The sequence below is a fragment of the Scylla paramamosain genome, chromosome 32, assembly GCF_035594125.1.
Source record: "Scylla paramamosain isolate STU-SP2022 chromosome 32, ASM3559412v1, whole genome shotgun sequence".
Taxonomy (NCBI): Eukaryota; Metazoa; Arthropoda; class Malacostraca; order Decapoda; family Portunidae; genus Scylla; species Scylla paramamosain.
The window spans coordinates 812,312-831,254 of record NC_087182.1 but is presented as its reverse complement, the minus strand read 5'-3'; the positions used below and the strand labels follow the sequence as shown (position 1 = coordinate 831,254).

Sequence of the window (18,943 nt, the reverse complement as noted above, 5' to 3'; positions counted from 1 at the left end):
ATGTATTTTTCCCCAAAGAGTGGAGGCGCGACCACCTTGATTTATGTAACTGGGTGGCGGCGAGAAGACGGACTCGGGGTGGACTGGGGGAAAAGTGGGTGACTGACTGGAGCGGACGAAGAGAAAGCGGCGATGTATGGCGAGAAAACTGACGAACTAGTACAGGGAATGGAGGGAAGGAGGGTGTGTGTGTGTGTGTGTGTGTGTGTGTGTCACTGGCAACTGGGAAATGAAGTGTCATTACTCTTGTTGATTCAGACGAGCTGGGAGATCATTGTAGTAAATTATAACTGAGAGAACGTAAGATTTAGTTGGGTGTTGAAAGGAAGGACACTGTAATGCTCGACTTAAATTCACTGAAAGGCCGCTGTACTAACTTGTAACCGGAGCATAACAGACGCACTCGTTAGCTGGGAATGGAAAGGTGAACTGTAGAGGAATTTAAAGGTTTGCTGTTAATCCAGAAAGACAAAAGAGGTTTAACTTGTGAAATGAGAAAAAAGAGACTTGATTAGTGAATTAGGAAAGAAAGAAGAGATATGATTTACGAGTTAGGGATGAAAGAATTGATTTGTAATTAGAGAAGAGAGGAAATGTTTGACGTACAATTAGGAAAGAAAGAAGAGGACTGGTTTGCCAATTAGGAGAGAAAGAAGAGATTTGATTTTCATGTTAGGAAAGGGAGGAGAATCTTGAGATTAAAAAAAAGAAAATCTTTGAGTAGCGAGTTAGGAAAGAAGAAATTTAATTGATGATTGAGAAGAGAAAGAAAGAAGGAAGGAAGGAAGGAAGGAAGGAAGGACGGAAATGAAAAGGAAGGAAGGAAGGAAGTATTTAACCATGAGTGATGAGGGAGAGAAAAAGGAAGGAAATAAAAAAAAAAAGTGAGGAAAGAAAAAAATAAATGGTGGATCATTTGTGTGAGCGTGTGTGTGTGTGTGCGTGTGTGTGTCGTGGTGGGAGCCGGCACACACAGACACACACACACACACACACACACACACACACACACACACACACACACACACACACACACACACACACACACAGCCCCGTGGCACAGTTTCCACAGTCCACCACAACGCCACAACATTCATGCAAACTTTTAATAACCTAAAATGTATTCATTCCCATCACCCCCTCTCTCTCTCTCTCTCTCTCTCTCTCTCTCTCTCTCTCTCTCTCTCTCTCTCTCTCTCTCTCTCTCTCTCTCTCATATACAGTAAGTAATATCAAAGTATATCCATTTATTTACAAGATACAGTACGGCATTTATAAGCGTGTATGGTACGTATAACAACTCATACAACATAAACATAATCTACTTAGCAGAATCCTCCGTTTTTTCAGTCTTCTCCTTCGCTTCCTCCTCCTGCACAGTCTCGTTGAGGGAAGCTATCGTGTCATTGGGCAGATCCGTCATTTGAGTCATCTGCGTCTCGTCCAGAGGTGGCGGTTCCTCCTCTCTCTCCTGGCTCTCTTTGATCTTCGGGGCAGCTCTTTTCTTGTACCCGTGGCGCTGCAAGGTCGACACCCCAGCATTCGAGAGGTCCTGACTTCTGCTACTCCTCCTATGCTCCTTCCTCGATATTGTCTCCACCGGCATCTTCATCACCTCGAGTTTCTGCAGGAGTCTCTTGTTCTGCCGTGGCACGATGTACAGTTTGCCCACCAGATAATAGCAGAACGCGGCCACTATTGCGATGCCGCTGAAGATTTGAAATGCAAGAGGTGCCTTCAGCTTAGCCATCAGGAACCCGCCGAGGAAGCTGCCTGCGCTCTTGCCTGGAATGGAGGGGGGTTGGTTTGAACGTATCATAAGAGCAATTTATCTCTTTTTCCTTGTCGTGGAGGCTGGCAAAGGGCGGAAAAAGGGGAAGAAAAACCGGCTTAACTTTACCGAGCCTGCCTGCACTCAGTTTATCGCTTTCTACTTGTCAGGGAGATTGGAAAAGAGTGAAAAATCGGAGAAAACCAGCGTAACTTTGCTGCTTCAAAAAAGAGTCAAGGAAAACCCGTCGAGGAAGCTGCATGCACTCCTGCCTAAGATGAAAGGATTAAGAGTAATAAATATAAGGACAATTTATCCTTTTTTACGCGTGAGGGAGAATAGAGAAGTGCGAAAAATGAAAGAAAAACCAGCTTAACTTTATTGAAACTGCCTGCACTCTTGTCTGAAATGGAGGGATCGAGTTCAAGCTATGTAAGGGTAGTTCATCCATTTCTACGTGTCAGAGAGACTAGCAAAGCAGAAGAACTGGTGAAAAACTTGTTCACTTTTGCCGCTTCCAAACGAAAGTTAAGGAAAGGATACAAAAGTTTGCTAATTTATTTCCACAGTTGTCATAACATGTCCGGACTGTAGATAAGTAAATGAATAGATAAATGAGTAAATAAATAGTATAGAGTGATGGGAAGAGGAAGCCTGAACAAGATTTGAGTTTCCTTTGATCTGCCTTGCTAGGTTTGCCTCAGTCCTCCCTACGCAAGCTGTGAGAGGAAACTATCGTAGGAAAGTGGAGGAACTCAAATATTTTTCTTCCCCATAGATGTACAGTACATGTATGAGTATATTGGCCGCAGTTGTGACAATGTTCCTTTGCGTGCCGTGGAAACAAACTGGCCAAAAGCATTAAAAAGATGGAAGTAAGACGGAAAAAGAAAAAAGAAAAAGAAAAGGAAATGCCAAATCAACTTGCCACTCCCAAAAAAAGGTCATAGAAGAATAAAGTTATGTTTAAAGTTTAATCGTGGCGTTTAATAATACACAGAATAATAAAGAACCTAATCAAATACTAATGAAACTAAAACAAAAAAGAACAGTGCAGAATATATTGACTAAACCATGTAGAAGCATTTAAACTCAAGAAAGCAGTCAGGAAGGATGACTCAGGATTCAGAAATAGTAGCCTTAGTAAGTAGAAATCAGGAATCAGGAGAAGTAGTCATAGTCATCGAGTAGTCAACAGAAAGATAAAAAAAAAACACTCACCCAAGCCATAGTGCAGCGTGGCCATGATGCCTTGGAGCGTGGCCATGTTAGTTTTGGAAGAGAGGAGTTTGCCGTACACTATAGCAGAGGTCACCAGCAGGCCCGTTGTGATACCTTCCAGCAGCTCAAATGGGGCGGCCCAGTAGTACACCTTGATGGCTGAGTAACCTGATGGAGAGGAAAACGAGTAAAAGACTGCATTCATAAACATTACAGCGTCTTATCTTGACTGGTTTTAACATGCTCTAGTGGAAGTTATTGGTATTTTCAAGGGTATTATCATGATCCAAGTGATTTTTTCAAGACACTTCTCTGGCTGAGTAACCTGGAGAAGTAAGGAATACGAGTAAGGAGCTGTAGTCTCAAACATCCCAGCGTCTTGTCCTGACTGGCTCTAATGTGATCAGGTGGAGGTTATTGGTGTTTTCAAGGGTGTTTTCAAGATTCTAGTGATAGTTTGGCAGGAATCTCAGTGTCGTACCTCTACTGACTGGTTTTAACGTGATTTGGTGCAAGGGTCTCGTGTTTTGAAGGATGTTTGAAGGATGATCCTAGTGATAGCTTTAAGACACTTCTTGTAATTTTGAATATTCTTTCTCTTTTTTTTTTTTTTGTCGCCTTATTATTCCCGTTAGGCAGATCCTCTCTTACATAAGGGTTCATCAGTACGATAAACACTCATGAAAACCCAAGTAATGAAAGATACTGGTGTTTTCAAGGATGTTTTCATGATTCTAGTGTCTAGAATTAATTCTAGATTAACAAGTGTCCTGTATCGTCAGTAGGAAAAACACTCGTAAAAACCCAGTTAATGGAAGATATTGGTGTTTTCAAGGGTGCTTTCATGATTCTACTGACAGATTAACAAGTGTTCTGTATCATCAGTAGAGAAAACAATCGTGAGAACCCAAATAATCGTCTCTATGGCCTTTGAAAATAGTTTTGATGAGAGAATAACGCGTTTAAGAATTCAAACATTAGATTCACTTGTCCTTTGTTACATGAAGCTGAAGTCACATTGATTATAACTGATATTGACGTGAATAACGAAGGAAAAGAAAAACGAGGGGAAGAAGAGAAGGAAAGGAGGAAGAACAAAAGTGTAGGGAGAGGAGGAGGAAGTAGAGGAACAAAAATAAGAGAAAGAGAAGAGGGAGGAGGAAGGGAAAAAAAAAACTTGAGAGAGAGGAGAGAAAAGACGAGAGAGGAGGAAAGGAGAGGAAGATTGAGATGGAGGCGAGGAGGGAGGGGAGAAGGTCACTGTAGTGTAACTAAATAAACTGCGTCTGTGTGCAAAATGTCGCGTGTTGTAATCTACTTGAATACTTAATAGGAGAGAGAGAGAGAGAGAGAGAGAGAGAGAGAGAGAGAGAGAGAGAGAGAGAGAGAGAGAGAGAGAGAGAGAGAGAGAGAGGGTTAATTTTACTAGACTGACTGACTGTCTGACTGACTGACGGACAAACTGACTGCATAACTGGCTAACTGTCTGACTGCCTGATTAACTGACTATCTGAGTGGCTGACTGTTAAACTAATGACTGCCGGACTAACTGACTCACTGACTAACTAAATAAATGACTACCAAATTGAGTGACTGACTGACTGACTGTTAAAGTAATTGACTAACTGGCTAATTAACTGACTGCCAGAATAACTGTCTAACTAACTGACTGACTAACTGACTAACTGACTGACTAACTGTTAAACTAATTGACTGACTAACTGGCTAATTAACTGACTGCCTGACTAACTGACTAGCTGACTAACTAGACATCGAAAACATTTGAAAAAATTCGGGACAAAAATTTTAGACCCGGATGCTGGCGGCGGTGGTGGCGGTGGTGGTGGCGGTGGTGGTGGTGGTGGTGGTGGTGGTGGTGGTGACAGGAGGGAATAGTTGGGAGGTGTCCGTCCGCTGAGAGAATTTCATAGAACTCATGCAGGAAAAAAGAAATTAGAGAAAAGAAGATAGGGTCGTGAGAGGAAAAGTGCTGGATTGGCAAGGCAGGGAGGGGACGAGAGCACACACACACACACACACACACACACACACACACACACACACACACACACACACACACACACACACACACACACACACACCGGAAGAGATGCGCCTTCAATCTCTTCACGAATAAAGAAGTGGGAAAAAAGAAAGAGATGTGAAGAGGAGAAAAAGATGGATAGACAAATAGATGAGAAGGGAGATAGACTGATAAGAGAGAGAGAGAGAGAGAGAGAGAGAGAGAGAGAGAGAGAGAGAGAGAGAGAGAGAGAGAGAGAGAGACAAACAGGCAAACAGGAAATAAGCAGCTAAAAAGATAGACAAACAGTTAGACAGACAAAAAGACAGACAGACACAGAGATAACAGAGAGATAGACAGACTGACAGACAGAGAGAGAAAGACAAAAAAAAACAGGTCGACAAACAAAGAGATAAAACAAACAAACACCGAGATCGATAAACAAACAAAGAGAGCATAGACAGCAAGTAACAGCACCCTCCTCCCCATCCCAAAGAATCATGTAGCTAAGGGAAGTGAGAAAAAGTTAGCATTGAACAGCTGAGACGACAGGAAACTGCAGATCTGGGCTGGTTAGCACTACACCTGACGACCTTCACATCCAAGCAGGGCTGAATGCACGCCAGAAAGAAGACGGGAGTTAGATGCAGTGTGTGTGTGACATGAACACGAATATTCGAGGACTTTCTTTCCATAGCGAAGGTTCTTAAGAGTTGGGGGGATGATGGGGACTCTTAAAAGTATTGTTGTCCTATCCTGGTTATTGTTCATGGTTTTAATGCGGGTTATTGGGATTTTTATGGGTGTTTCCATGGTTTTATTGAGTCTAGTGGAAATTATCGTGTTTTTTAAGGGTGTTTTCATGGTTCTAGAGATTGTGTACAGGGTCTAAAGGAAATCATCGGGTTTTCAGGGATGATTTCATAGTTCTAGTGATTTTTAAGAGTCTATGACAAATTGTTAGGTTTTTATTGGTATTTTTATGGTTCTAGTGATAGTTTACAGAGTCTATTGAAAGGTATTGAGTTTTTAAGGATGTTTTTATGGGTCCTGTGATAATTAACAGGATCTAGTAGAGGTTACAGAGCTTTTAATGATGTTTTCATGATTCTAATGATATTTTAACAACGATTCTGCATTATAAATTATAAAAAAGAAAAAGAAAAAGAAAGAAAGCCACGCCCATGAGAGACTAAACGAATAATTTCAGAGAGAGAGAGAGAGAGAGAGAGAGAGAGAGAGAGCGAGAGCATGGAATGTGTGGGCGTGGAGGCGTGGAACTAGGGCGCCAATCAAGCAGTGTAGCCAACGAGGAGATGATTCCTTAGTGCTGTCACCGCCACTCTTCATAACTCGAGACACATGACACCCGCTCTCCTCACTTCCTTGCTGCCAAGGTCCCCTAGACGACCTGTCCTTACGCGCATTGAGTGACCTTTGGATCTTACGTAACTTTAACAGTCCAGTGTTCATACTCAGAAGCGCTTTGTTCTCTCAGGGTCCTCAAGAGTGTTTCTGCTGTCATTAATGTAGAAATTCTGTTAATCTGTCACGAGAACCGTAGAAACAGCCTTAAAAACCTGTGTAACTTCATAATGCATATTTTCAAAGGCCACTAAGATGATTGGCCGGGTTTTCAAGAGTGTTTTTTCCTGTTAATAATGTAGAGATCTTGTTAATATGTCACTAGAACCCGAACAGGATTTAAGTTGAGAAGAAGTAGAAGTAGAAGGAGAAGAGGAAGAAGAAGAAGAAGAAGAAGAAGAAGAAGAAGAAGAAGAACACAATGCTGAACAGTGAAAAAATACTTAAAATATCAACATTCCTTCTCTACACAAGGAAGGGAAAAAAAGAAAACTTGCGTAACCTTACAAAGAAAACGAAATTTTAAGCGATGAACTAAAACAAACATGGTAGATTGTTAAAAAAAAATAAATAAATAAATGTATTTGTAGGAGGAGGAGAAGAGGGTGTTGTCTGTAAAATATAGCGAAAAAAGGAAAGGATGAGCGAGGAACAGAACAAGAGGAGGGGAAAAAGAAAGGAGAGAAGGAAGGGTGTGCCTGTGAGAGATGGCGAGAGAAAGTAAAGAAGAGAAGAAAAGGAGAAAAGAAGGTACAGGAAGGGTGGATGAGAAGAAAGAGGAGGAAGAGAAGGAGCAAAACAAAAAAAAAAATTTGGGTGTGTCTGCGAAGAATAAATAAAAATGAAGGAAAGGAGAACACAAGTAGGAAGAGGAGGAAGGGAAGAAAGAAGAAGAGAGGAAAGGAGAAAAGCGAAGGAAGAAAACTTAGAAGAAATAGTGATAACAAATGAATATGAGTGCAATGAATGAGGAAAGATGGAGGGAAGGAGAGAGCAAGAAAGGGAAGAGAGGAGAGAAGAAAAGAGAAAAGAAAAAACACACGGAAAAAAAAAATAATAGCAATTGAATATGATAGAGAATGACGAGAGACGCAGAAAAGGAGAGAACAAGGGAGGAAGACGAGGAAGAAAAGAAAGAGAAGAGAGAGGAAGGGAAGAAACAGAAGACACATACACAAAAAAAAAAAAATAATAATCATAACAATTGAATATGACAGAGAATGACGAAAGTTGGAGGAAAGGAGAGAGCAAGGGAGGGAGGGAAGAAGGGAGAGGAGGGAGTGGGATAGGAGGGAACACTTGCTCATGATGATCTGAATGAGTGGTAATTGTGTGAACGCGTCTCGGTGGGGCGGGGCGTTCACTGTGCGGGAGTCTTGCAAATGCCACAGAAATGGTTTGTTGCCTTCCTCTTGTTGTGCTGAAAATGTGTTAGGTGAACTGGGAAATTGTTTTGTTTATAATATTTATGTGTTTCTCTTCTCTTTTCTTTCTTTCTGAAGTTGTTTTGTTATTTTCTTTCTCTTTTTCTCTCGTTCCTTCTCCTTTCTTCTTGATTAAGTCGTCTCGTTTATAGTTTTCGCTTCCCTTTTCTTCTCTCTGCTCTTTTTTTTCTCTCTTTCACTATCTGTTCTTCTCTCATTCTCTCCCTTCCTCTCTATCATCCTCTCTCCCTCCCTCCCTCCGTCCCACACACACACACATTCAAACACACACAAACAAACACACACGCACTAAATACTCACCCACACATCTGATGGAGTAGCACAGAAGACCAAAGGCGATGGACTGAAAGTACCCGAACTTCTTGCAAATCCCGCCAGACAGCGCAAGGAACGGCAGGGCAGAGAAGGAGGCGATGGTGGTGAGGATGCCAATGAACCAGTTAGTGGCGCCCAGGTCCCGAAGATGAAGGGGCAGGAAGTTCTCGATGAAGCCGTAACACATGCCTAGGAGACGAAGGGGAGGGAAGCACCGTAAAGTTTGGTTAGCTTAGAAGTAATGGTAGTAGTAGTAGTAGGAGGAGGAGGAGGAGGAAGAGGAGGAGGATGTGAGAGTGGGTTGGGTTAGGTTAGGTTAAAAATAAGGGCAGTAGTAGTAGGAGGATACTGAAGTGATTACATCTGGTCAAGTCAGCTTAGATTAGCTTAGGTTAGGTTAAGTTGGGTTACGTTAGAAATAATGGTAGTAGTTGGAGGAGGAGGAGGAAGAGAAGGAGGATGTGAAAGTGAGTGGCTTGGTTGGGTTGGGTTGGAAAGGTAAAGAAGGAAGATACGTAAGGGGAAGGAAAGGGATGATAGGTAAGGGGAAAGAAGGAAGTTAGGTAAGCAAGAAGCAAGAGAGTAGCAGGAAGAAGTGGAAGTGAGTGGGTTGGTTGGATTAGAAGGAAGGAAGGAAGGAAGAAAGGGAAGGAGGGAAGGAAAGGAGGGAATGATAGAAGGAAAATGTTCGTTTTATTATATTTGAGTTTGTTAAATTGGATATTGTTATTGTTGTTGTTGTTGTTGTTGGTGGTGGTGGTGGTGGTGGTGGTGGTGGTGGTAATGATGGTGGTTGTGGTAATATTGTTGTTGTTGTGGAAGAAACTCATGAAAATAACAGAAGAATTCCAAAGAAAATAGCTTAAATATACTCTCTCTCTCTCTCTCTCTCTCTCTCTCTCTCTCTCTCTCTCTCTCTCTCTCTCTCTCTCTCTCTCTCTCTCTCTCTCTCTCTCTCTCTCACAAGCACTCTCAAACACTCTCAGGCATCGAATTCTTACCCTAATGATAGACTCACCCGATATGAACACCACGAAGAGCAGCAGGATCACCTCAATGTTACGGAACAGACAGCACACACTATGACAGAGGTTAGTTGCTGGAACCTTGAAGCGCAGGTCGACCATAACCAAGATGAGAGCGCAGAACAGCTTCAATGCGCAGTACAACATGAACATGATACTGCGCAGAGGAAAGAGAGAGCGAGAGGGAATGTAAGTGTTTGTTATTGAATGTTATGTTGGTTTGTTCAAGTTTTTAGGTTAGTTAGTGATTGTAAACGTATGAATGGGCAAGGGAGAAAAGAAGTATGTATTTGTTATTGAATGTTATGTTCGTTTGTTCAAGTTTTAGGTTAGTTAGTGACTGTAAACGCATGAAGGGAAGGGAGAGAGAGATAAAGAGTGTGAGTTTATGTATTTGAATGTAACGTTGTTTTGTTGTTAAATTTCTTAGATTATTTAGTGACTATAATTATTACCTATTCGACAAGAAGGCATAAGAAAGGTCCCACAGGAAACACAGAGCACATAAGTTCTTTCAAACCCCCAAAAGCGACACGAACAAAACCCCACTTACTGATAGTCTGTATAGCGTCCTCCCTTGCCGAGATAGTCAATGGCCAGGCCGGAGAGAGGCGCGAAGACCATCCCGCCGATAGAACCGTAGATGCGCTGAAGACCGTAATCAAAACCGTATTCCTTGAGTATTGCCAGCACCGCCACTTCGAAGAGCGTGTAGGAGAGGCCGATGAGGAGCTTGCCGAGGGTGTTAATGGTGACGAAGAACCAGAAACTGAGAGCCACGTTATGCTCCATGCTCAGAGGCCTCTTGACACATGCCTCCTTGTGCGGCAACTGGGCCAGGCAGTGAAAGTGACAGGAAACAGACGCCTTATCCTTCTCGAATCGCGGGGTTTCCTCCAGTGATATCTTGGGAATGGTGATTTTCTTTGGCACCACCCCCTTGATGCACTCAAAGCTGGTGATCGCCTCTTTAGACATTGTGTAGTTTAGGACGGAGATCTCACCGCCGATTTGCGTGACTCCGGAGAGTGGTAAGATCAGATTGTGGATTTGGAAGGACCTGGGCATGTTTTCGGCTTTTCGCGTCTTGTTGAGATTCTTGCGGAAACACTTCTGCTGCGTCCCGCCGTCCTCAACCCCACCCTGAACCTTACAGACATGATACAACGTGGAGTTCACCGCCTGCAGAACCTTCATCTTCTTCATATCCTTCATCACCTTGGTAGGAAGCACCACGGCGGGGTCTGGACAAGTGTACCCGCAGTTCTTGGCCTCCAGAGACAGCACCGTCAGCGTTTCGTCCAGGAATTCGCACTCGTCGCCGTCACTCGCGGGAGGCACGGGCGTCAGGACGAAGCTCCCCTCTTCGCAGGTGAGGCTGAAGCTAATATTCGGGGAGTGTTTGAGTGTGGTACGTGCTGGCGGGATGGCGATGTTGACGAGGGACACCACGCCGCTCAGGGCCACTGTGAACACCAGGATGCACTGCGGGGAGAGAGAGAATCATCATTGTAGGAGAAGACGGGTTGTTTTTAGGAGAATCTACTATGAGGAAAGTAAAGTGTGAATTAATGAGGGACAAAAATAAAGGTCATTGAGACTTCATGACAAGAAACTGAGACATCAGACAATTTAAGGGAAGAGAAGAAGGATAATTATACCGTCGGGAATGAGAGATGAGGAGAATTTGCTACGAAGAAAGTGAAGAGTAGATTAATGAAATGGAAGAGAAAGAGGAGGATGAGGTGGAGAAAGAGGATCAATGAGATTTAATAACAAGAAAATAAAACATCAAACACACGGGGGGAAGAGAAGAAGGGTCATTATACTACGAGAGACAAGGAAGAAGGAGAAAGGTGTGAACTAATGGAAGAGAAGGAGGAGAAGAATAATGATCAATAAGGCTTCATAGCAAGAAAGGAAGACACCAAACATTGCAGAAGAAAAGAGGAAAGATTATTATACCACCGGGAAATTAGAGATAAGGAAAAATTGCTACGAGGGAAGTAAGGAGTGAACTGATGGAATGGAGAAGGAAGAAGAGGAAAATAAGAAGGAAGAGGATCGTAGAGACTTTATAACAAGAAAATAAAGCACCAAAGAGAAGAAGACATTACTGAATCATAGTGCCGAAAAATATAAACACCCTCAGACAAGAATATGATTGAAAGAGGAGGAGGAATAGGAGGAGGAGAAAAACAAGAGCTACTGAGGCTTCATAATAAGAAAATAAGACACCAAAATAAGAACCAGGCAAAGAAAAGACTAACGCTGAATCATTATAAAGAACAAACAAGCGCTACCATGAAACCACAAGAACTTAAGTACAAAAGCAAACAAAGAACAGGACAACCTAAACGGAAGAAGGTCACGGAAAGAACAATTGAAGGAATACAGTAACATAACAACTCGGCACTTGAAACACTAACATGCACTCTCTTCCTCTATTTACCCTTTCCTTCCTCTCCTTCTCCCTCTCCCTCTCCATCTCCCTCTTCCTCATCCCTCCCTTTCCTTTCTTCTCTTGCTCTCACTCCGTTCCCTTCTTACCCTTCATGCTTTCTCTCCCGTCTTTCCCTTCCCTCCCTCTCTCTCCCTTCCTCCCTCTCCCTTCCCCTCCTTTCCTTTCCCTTACTTCCTCCATCCTCTTCCCTACACTTCCCTTTCCTTATCCTTCCTCCTTCCCCTCTCTATCCCTTTCCCTCCCTTCCTCCCTTCCCTGCCCCTCCCTCTCGTTCCTCCCCTTCCTTTCCTTGTTACGTGAAAGCTCTCGACTCAACCAACCCGGAAGTTTCCAATCTTGTCTGCCACCAACCCTGCCAGCAGAGGAGCGAATATAGGGATGAGGGGGCTGATGGCAAACACTAGCCCCGTCTCCTCCAGTGTAAGACCCAACGCCCTCAGCAGCAGTGGGATGAAGGGGTCCACGCACTGAGTAGCTGTGGGAAGGAGGAAGAAAAAAATGCATTGTTTGGGTTAGAATGTGCATGGTTTTCTTAATTTTTCTCTGTTTTTTTGTCTTGTCACTTAGTTGGAGGACTGATAGTGGGTGTAGGGGATGAGGGATGGAGAGAGAGAGAGAGAGAGAGAGAGAGAGAGAGAGAGAGAGAGAGAGAGAGAGAGAGAGAGAGAGAGAGAGAGAGAGAGAGAGCCAGCGACGATAAATGCTAAGTAATGCAAAATTCAAGTAAAGAGAGAAGTGAAAACATGTGCAATATAAGTTTTAATTGAGGCGAGAAATGATATACGATACTTGAAAGCTCCGGATAATTATCGTACATTTCACCGACATACTCATTTAACATAATAACAAGAAAGATAAGGGAAGCTGCAGGAAGTCGCCAGACCTACACGTGGCAGTTCCTGTAGGTTATTTATGCTGTGAAATTTGGGAACTGTGTGTTGTGTGTTTAGAAGGAGAGAAACGTAAAAGATTTCTGTAAATAAGAGGAAGGAAGGGAGAGAGAGAGAGAGAGAGAGAGAGAGAGAGAGAGAGAGAGAGAGAGAGAGAGAGAGAGAGAGAGAGAGAATAGAAGGACTGAAAATAAACAGACAGACAAGGAGAAGACATAAGTGATTTAAGACAATGAAACTAAGAAATAAAGTAAAGAAGTGAAGAAAAACTGCAAAATAAATGTAAAAGGTTCTGTAAGTAAGAGGAAGTGAGGGAAGGGGAGGGAAAAGAGTGAGAGGGAGGGAGAAATGGAAGATGGAAGAGAGAGAGGGGGAAGAAGATAGACTGATATATGGAGACACTTTATATAGACAGATAGACAGACAGACAGAAAATACAAGACACTGAAACTAAAACAAATAGAAATAAAAAGAAACTCCAATACTTTTCTTTAACTTATTTCTCATTTCGTAAACTTAATAGTAATTTTCAAACCTTTCATTCATATTTTCTTCGCATTAAAGACTGAATCTCTCTTTTTCTGTGAAGTTTCAAAGTACGATGATTATTTTTAAGTTACTATTTGATATTCCGCTTAATTTGAACTGGAAATCTCCGAAACTTTATAATTTTTCATAGTTTCAAATTGCAGTATTATTTCTGAATTTTACAGTTCACATTCCGTTATAAAATCCCTAATGCTTTCTTCCTTTTTTTTTTTTTTTAGTTTTGAGATGCATTACTATTTTTCAAGCCTCCAGTTTATATTCTGCCACAAAATCTCGAATATTCTTTCCTTTTTTTAAATTCCAAAGCGTATTACAATTTATCAAGTTTCTAGTTTACATTCTAGTACAAAATTTCGCTTACATTCCTTCTTTTTTTTCAATTTCAAAGGGTATTACTGTTTCTCAAGCCCTAGTTCACATTTTGTCACAAGACCCCAAATACTTCCCTCCCTTTTCAAGTTCCAAAGCGAAGTAGTATTTCTGGAGCCTTTAATTTCGTAAGTCTCGCGCTTCCGCAATATCTCCTCCTCTCACACGCTCCCGCAGAATTCCTACGAGACGTACGGAGGAAGAATTTTCAACGTGAGATTGGCCGGAGGAGAAAACTTGCACCTATCGCGTTGCCCAAACTTGATGCGATCATTTGTGTTGCGCTGGGCCGGCTGGGGGATCTCTGTTGGTTGACAGTGCCGGCCAGTAGAGAGTAGTGTTTAGTATGGACAGTGGGAAAGTTTGGGTAGATTGAGAGTGTTTGAGAGAAAGATATCACTTGTTTTTACTTCAGCTTGGCAGTGATGAGTGGTAGAGACGAGGAGTGTTTAGTATAGACACAGGAAAGTTTGGGAAGATTAAGGGTGTTTGAGAGAGAGATATCACTTGTTTTTACTTTTGCTTAGTAGCGATGGTAGAAACGATGAGTGTGGAATGGACAAGCGGAAGTTTGGGTATACTGAGGGTGTTTTAAGAGAGATTATCATGTGTTGTTTACTTGTATACTAGTGTTATTGTGTATCTTAATAGGAGAAGAGATTTGGGAAGATAATTCCTGATGTTTGGTGGTTGATGAGAGAAAGACTATCACTTGCTTTTGCCTGTATACACGTGTTGGTGTGTTTTATGGTAGGAGAAGTTTAGGTAGAAAGACACAGATACACACACACACACACACACACACACACACACACACACACACACACACACACACACACACACACACACACACACTTACATTTACACACAAAACTCCATTAACTCATTTTGTCATCTAAGAGTAAAATTACCTAACAACACACATTCCTCACCCCCTCCCCCCCCCTCTCTCTCTCTCTCTCTCTCTCTCTCTCTCTCACCTCCCATAATCACGAAGAACGTAATCTTGAGAGGCACCAGACGCAGGGTGAGGAAGTCTTGGCAGCACGACACAGCGGCCTTGCGACTCTCCTGACGAAGGCGCTCCCCTCCTTGCCGCGCCCTCCACGACAGCTGGCGACGGGTGCTCATCTTGGTGGGCCGTGGCGGAACGTGGCGGGGCTGGGCGGGGCGGGGCGGGGCGGGCGTCAGGGACCTAAAGAGAGGGAGAAGGATGCTATACCGAGTGGTGGAGGTAGGAATGTTGTAGGGGTACCTTAGAGAAGCTTTCAAAGGTGATATGTTACTGTGTCAGGGACCTAAGGGAGGGAGAAGGATGCTGTAGTGAGTGTTAAGATAGGGAAGTTGTAAGGGGATCGTGAGGAAGCTTTCAATGGGATTATATTACTGTGTCTTGGTTCGTTTTCACTTTTTACTGTTTGTGTTTTAAAGAAAGCTATTTTTAACTTGAAGGAAGTAGAGTTAACGCATTATTAGCTCCGAATTATAAGAAAACAAGAACATAAAAAGTAGAAACAAAGTATGAATACCTTCAGATTATTACAATAAGGAAAGGGATTACTTCTTCTCAGTAGCATGAGAGAAGAAGCACAAGATACCACAGAATTACGAAAATAAGGGATAAAATTACTACTACATCTTAATTTGCTTTTATTTTACCGTTGATATTGTAAGGAAAGGATAAAGGAACTCCGTAGCATGAGAGAAGAAGAGGCACTGAATGGATACGTCAAGATTACCACAATAAGGGGAAGAATAGTCAGCATTCGGGATTAGATGGAGCTTCAAAGGACACTTAGAAGGATGTACCAGTAACGGGGATGTCAAAGTCGATTCAACTCCACTTACGTCTCAATTGGGAAGATATTTCTGTATAATCATTGGCACAAGACGAGGAATCTACTCTCTACTGTGTTTTGCTCCTTCGCTTGGTCCTAAATCCTTGGCTGCTAGTGACGCAATGCTGAGTCTATATGAGTGATCTTGGAGAGTTTATGAAGGAAAAATAAAACATGTATTGAAAAGATTGGGACTGCAACGTCATTCACATAGTCTAGAATTATTTGAGTTACAATGTTATACAAATACACAATATGCTGACAGTCTCCTTATAAAACCCGGTAATTAAATCATTAGCATATCATAGATCTTCAGTTTAAGAACCGCAAAATACATGGTAGGAAAAGCATATATAAAGTTACTCTCCTCCTCTAACTTCCTTCAAAATCCTATGGTAACTTGACAGTCTCCTTACAAAACCCTATAACTCAATTCTCAGCATATCACGGGACTTGGAAGTGAAACAAGCACAAAACACAGCAGGAAAAAGAACGAAGAAAATTACTCTCCTCCTCCAACATTCTCCTAAGTCCTCTGATAGTCTCCTTACAAACCTAGATTCTTGTTAGATCATCGAACTTCGGAGTAAGGCAAGCACAAAGCACAGTAGTGAATAAGTGTAGAAGTTAACTCGCCTCCTGACCTCGCCTGTACATAAGACACCTTCCTGTCTGTTGTTTGATTACTGGCGATTCATTCCTTTGCTGTCTCAAGGGTGTTTCTCCTGTTAATAACGTAGAAATCTTGTTAATTTATCACTAGAACCATAAAACACCCTTAAAACTAGTGTCAGCTCATCAAGATTCTTTTCAAAGGGTACAGAGATGATTAGCCGTGTTCTCAAAGAGTTTTTCTCCCGTTAATAACGAAGAGATCTTGTTAATTTGTCATTAGAACCAAAAAACATCCCTAAAAACTCGTGTCACTTCAACAAGACTGTTTTCAAAACCCACAGAGATTAGCCGCGTTCTCAAGAGTGTCTTTTTTTTCTTTTCTGCTAATAATGTAGATATCTTATTAATTTCTCAGTAGACCATAGAGCACCTTTAAAAACTCGTATAGCTTCAATTAGAGCCCTTTAAAAGTAATGTAGGTGCGGTGTGGAAGTGCTTCACAATATGATCCTTTGTCATACGCGTGGTCTAGGTGATGATGGCGGTGGTAGTGGTGGTAGTTGTTATTAGATTCGAGTATTGGCATCGTTATGAAGCACGAGACATTTGCTGTTATTGGTGGCGCTGGTGATGGCACTGGTAATCAAGTTAAGCATTAGTATTGGTCTTCCTGCAAGGCTGCGTGTTTTTATTACTTGCATTTTCATGTGTATTGATCTACTGTTGTTATCTTCTTTCGGATCAACTTCCCCAAAGTGCTCTGTCTTCTGCGCTCCTCCTCAGTCACACACAATATTTTTTTTTCCTTTCACTGCATCTTCTCCTGCCGGGTAGATCCAATGACAGCATCTTCTTAACCATACTTTCCTTTTCTCTACTTCATTACAAGCTTGTCTTCTTTCACTGCATCTATAAAACCTTCTCTTAAGTCTTCCTCTCTTTCTCTTATATAGATCCATTTACAATATTCTCCTCCCTATGTATTCCTCGTCTCTTGTGACACACCCACACCATATTCAAGTCAATGCACGTGTGTATGTAGGAACACAATCATTAATACTAACAGTAGTGGTCGTGGTGGTGGTGGTGGTGGTGGTATCTAAGTGGCGCGGTGCTGAATGAAATTTAATTGCCTCTGGTGTGTGTGTGTGTGTGTGTGCGTGTGTGTGTGTGTGTGTGTGTGTGTGTGTGTGTGTGTGTGTGTGTGTGTGTGACCTTGACACCGGTAATGTCGCTTTTGCCGCTGTCAGTGTGTGTGTGTGTGTGTGTGTGTGTGTGTGTGTGTGTGTGTGTGTGTGTGTGTGTATCTATCTATCTATCTATCTATCTATCTATCTATCTATCTATACATCTATCTGTCTACCTGTTTGCCTATCCATTCATCCATCTATCTGTCTATCTACTCATCTGTCTACTTATATATCTGTATATCCATCTATCTGTCTACCTATCTATCTACCCACTTATCTGTCCATCTATCCAATTATGCTTCGGTTTTGCGTGTCGGAGTAGAAAACTATTACAACTAACGGTTTATTTAGAGTTGGCAACCATTAGATCGAAAATTTACATAAGAAGATAAAGCTGCGTAAGAAAAATAATAAAACCGAGACACTTCAAACTGCACTTATGGTCTATCTGTGTGTGTGTGTATGTGTGTGTGTGTGTGTGTGTGTGTGTGTGTGTGTGTGTGTGTGTGTGTGTGTGTGTGTGTGTGTGTGTGTGTGTGTGTGTCTACGCAGCTATGTTAATGGATGCTTTTTTTAATGTCTGCGTGCTTCTGAAGAGGAAGAGGAAGATTTGATAAAAAAAAAAAAAAAACTAATTGATCTTTTGGTATTTGTTTCGGTGTTTGGGAAGAAAAGGAGGTAGTGTGTGTTTGTGTGTGTGTGTGTGTGCGTGTGTGTGAGAGGGTTGGTAGGTGGATGTCTGTGCGCGCGTGTATATAGCTTATATTCCCTTCTCGTGTTCCTCTACAGTAGCAGTTCCGCCTTTCTCTCGTCCCTCACAAGTCACAAGGGAGAAGTAACACGCGACACGGCACCACTTAATTCCCCTTCATAACGTCAATTACTGAGCCTTGCCTGCTGCCTCTCTGCTCCCTCTCCGCCACTCAACGCTCGATCTCTTCCGCTTCCTCAAGTCACAAGTTTAAAGATTTTGGTTCAAAGACACGTTAGCTACTGTACAATGATCACCTGGGTTCTCTCCTCCTCGCCTTCTCTCTTGCTTCGTGACAGATGTTATTGGGTTACATCAAGGGTTGTCTTTGTTGGGGTCTGCATGTGTGGGTGTGTTGGAGGGAATTGGGGGGTGTCAAGAATGTGTGTTTTCAATAAGTTTGTTTTGAGATTAAATTAATTGCTGTGGGATGTTTGTTTGTATTTATGATTTTTTTTTTTTTTTATGATTAACTGCTAAGTGTAGGTATTGCTATTATGTACTAATACTGCTGCTGCTGCTGCTACTACTACTACTACTACTACTACTACTACTACTACTACTACTACTACTACTACTACTACTACTACTACTATTACTTCTACTACTACTACTTCATACTACCACTGTGTTTGTGTCTGTGTGTGTATGTGTGTGTGTGTGTGTGTGTGTGTGTGTGTGTGTGTGTGTGTGTGTGTGTGTGTGTGTGTGTGCGCGCGCAGGCGTACGTGTTTGTGTGTGAGTATTGTTTATCTATCTTTCTATCTATCTATCTATCTATCTATCTATCTGTTTATCTATCTTGTTGCGTATGTTGTGTGTGTGTGTGTGTGTATGCATGTGTGTGTCAAGCCCCACCACACACCTTCTGCAGCGCCTCCTTCTGTCTGCGTCATCTGGGCTGCTGCGGGCCCGGCGAGGTGGTGCCGCGCGGGCTGCCTGATGGAGCTACACGCGCGGGGCACTGGCGGGCACTGGCGGGCACTTGCAGAGGCACTGAGGCACTGAAGCGTGGCACCTCACCTCTCTCTGACTCTGGGAAGTGCCAGATTCACCAGTAAGGCAAGATAACTATGATGCTCTCTCTCTCTCTCTCTCTCTCTCTCTCTCTC

General features: G+C 42.4%; 1 protein-coding gene across 1 annotated transcript in view; it reads right to left on the bottom strand.

Moving 5' to 3' along the window:
- LOC135088977 (uncharacterized) overlaps nucleotides 1–18,852 on the bottom strand; it is a 19,672-nt gene extending 820 nt beyond the window's left edge. Inside the window, exons 1-8 of the mRNA XM_063984070.1 lie at nucleotides 18,697–18,852; nucleotides 14,418–14,632; nucleotides 11,950–12,104; nucleotides 9,719–10,650; nucleotides 9,159–9,322; nucleotides 8,126–8,329; nucleotides 2,993–3,160; nucleotides 1–1,785 (exon numbers count right to left, since the gene is read on the bottom strand). The exon at nucleotides 1–1,785 is cut by the window's left edge and continues 820 nt beyond it. Coding sequence (XP_063840140.1) covers nucleotides 1,322–1,785; nucleotides 2,993–3,160; nucleotides 8,126–8,329; nucleotides 9,159–9,322; nucleotides 9,719–10,650; nucleotides 11,950–12,104; nucleotides 14,418–14,568 — 2,238 coding nt within the window. The 5' untranslated portion in view covers nucleotides 14,569–14,632; nucleotides 18,697–18,852 and the 3' untranslated portion in view covers nucleotides 1–1,321. The remainder of the gene's footprint in view (nucleotides 1,786–2,992; nucleotides 3,161–8,125; nucleotides 8,330–9,158; nucleotides 9,323–9,718; nucleotides 10,651–11,949; nucleotides 12,105–14,417; nucleotides 14,633–18,696) is intronic.
- Between the last annotated feature and the right edge of the window lie 91 nt (nucleotides 18,853–18,943).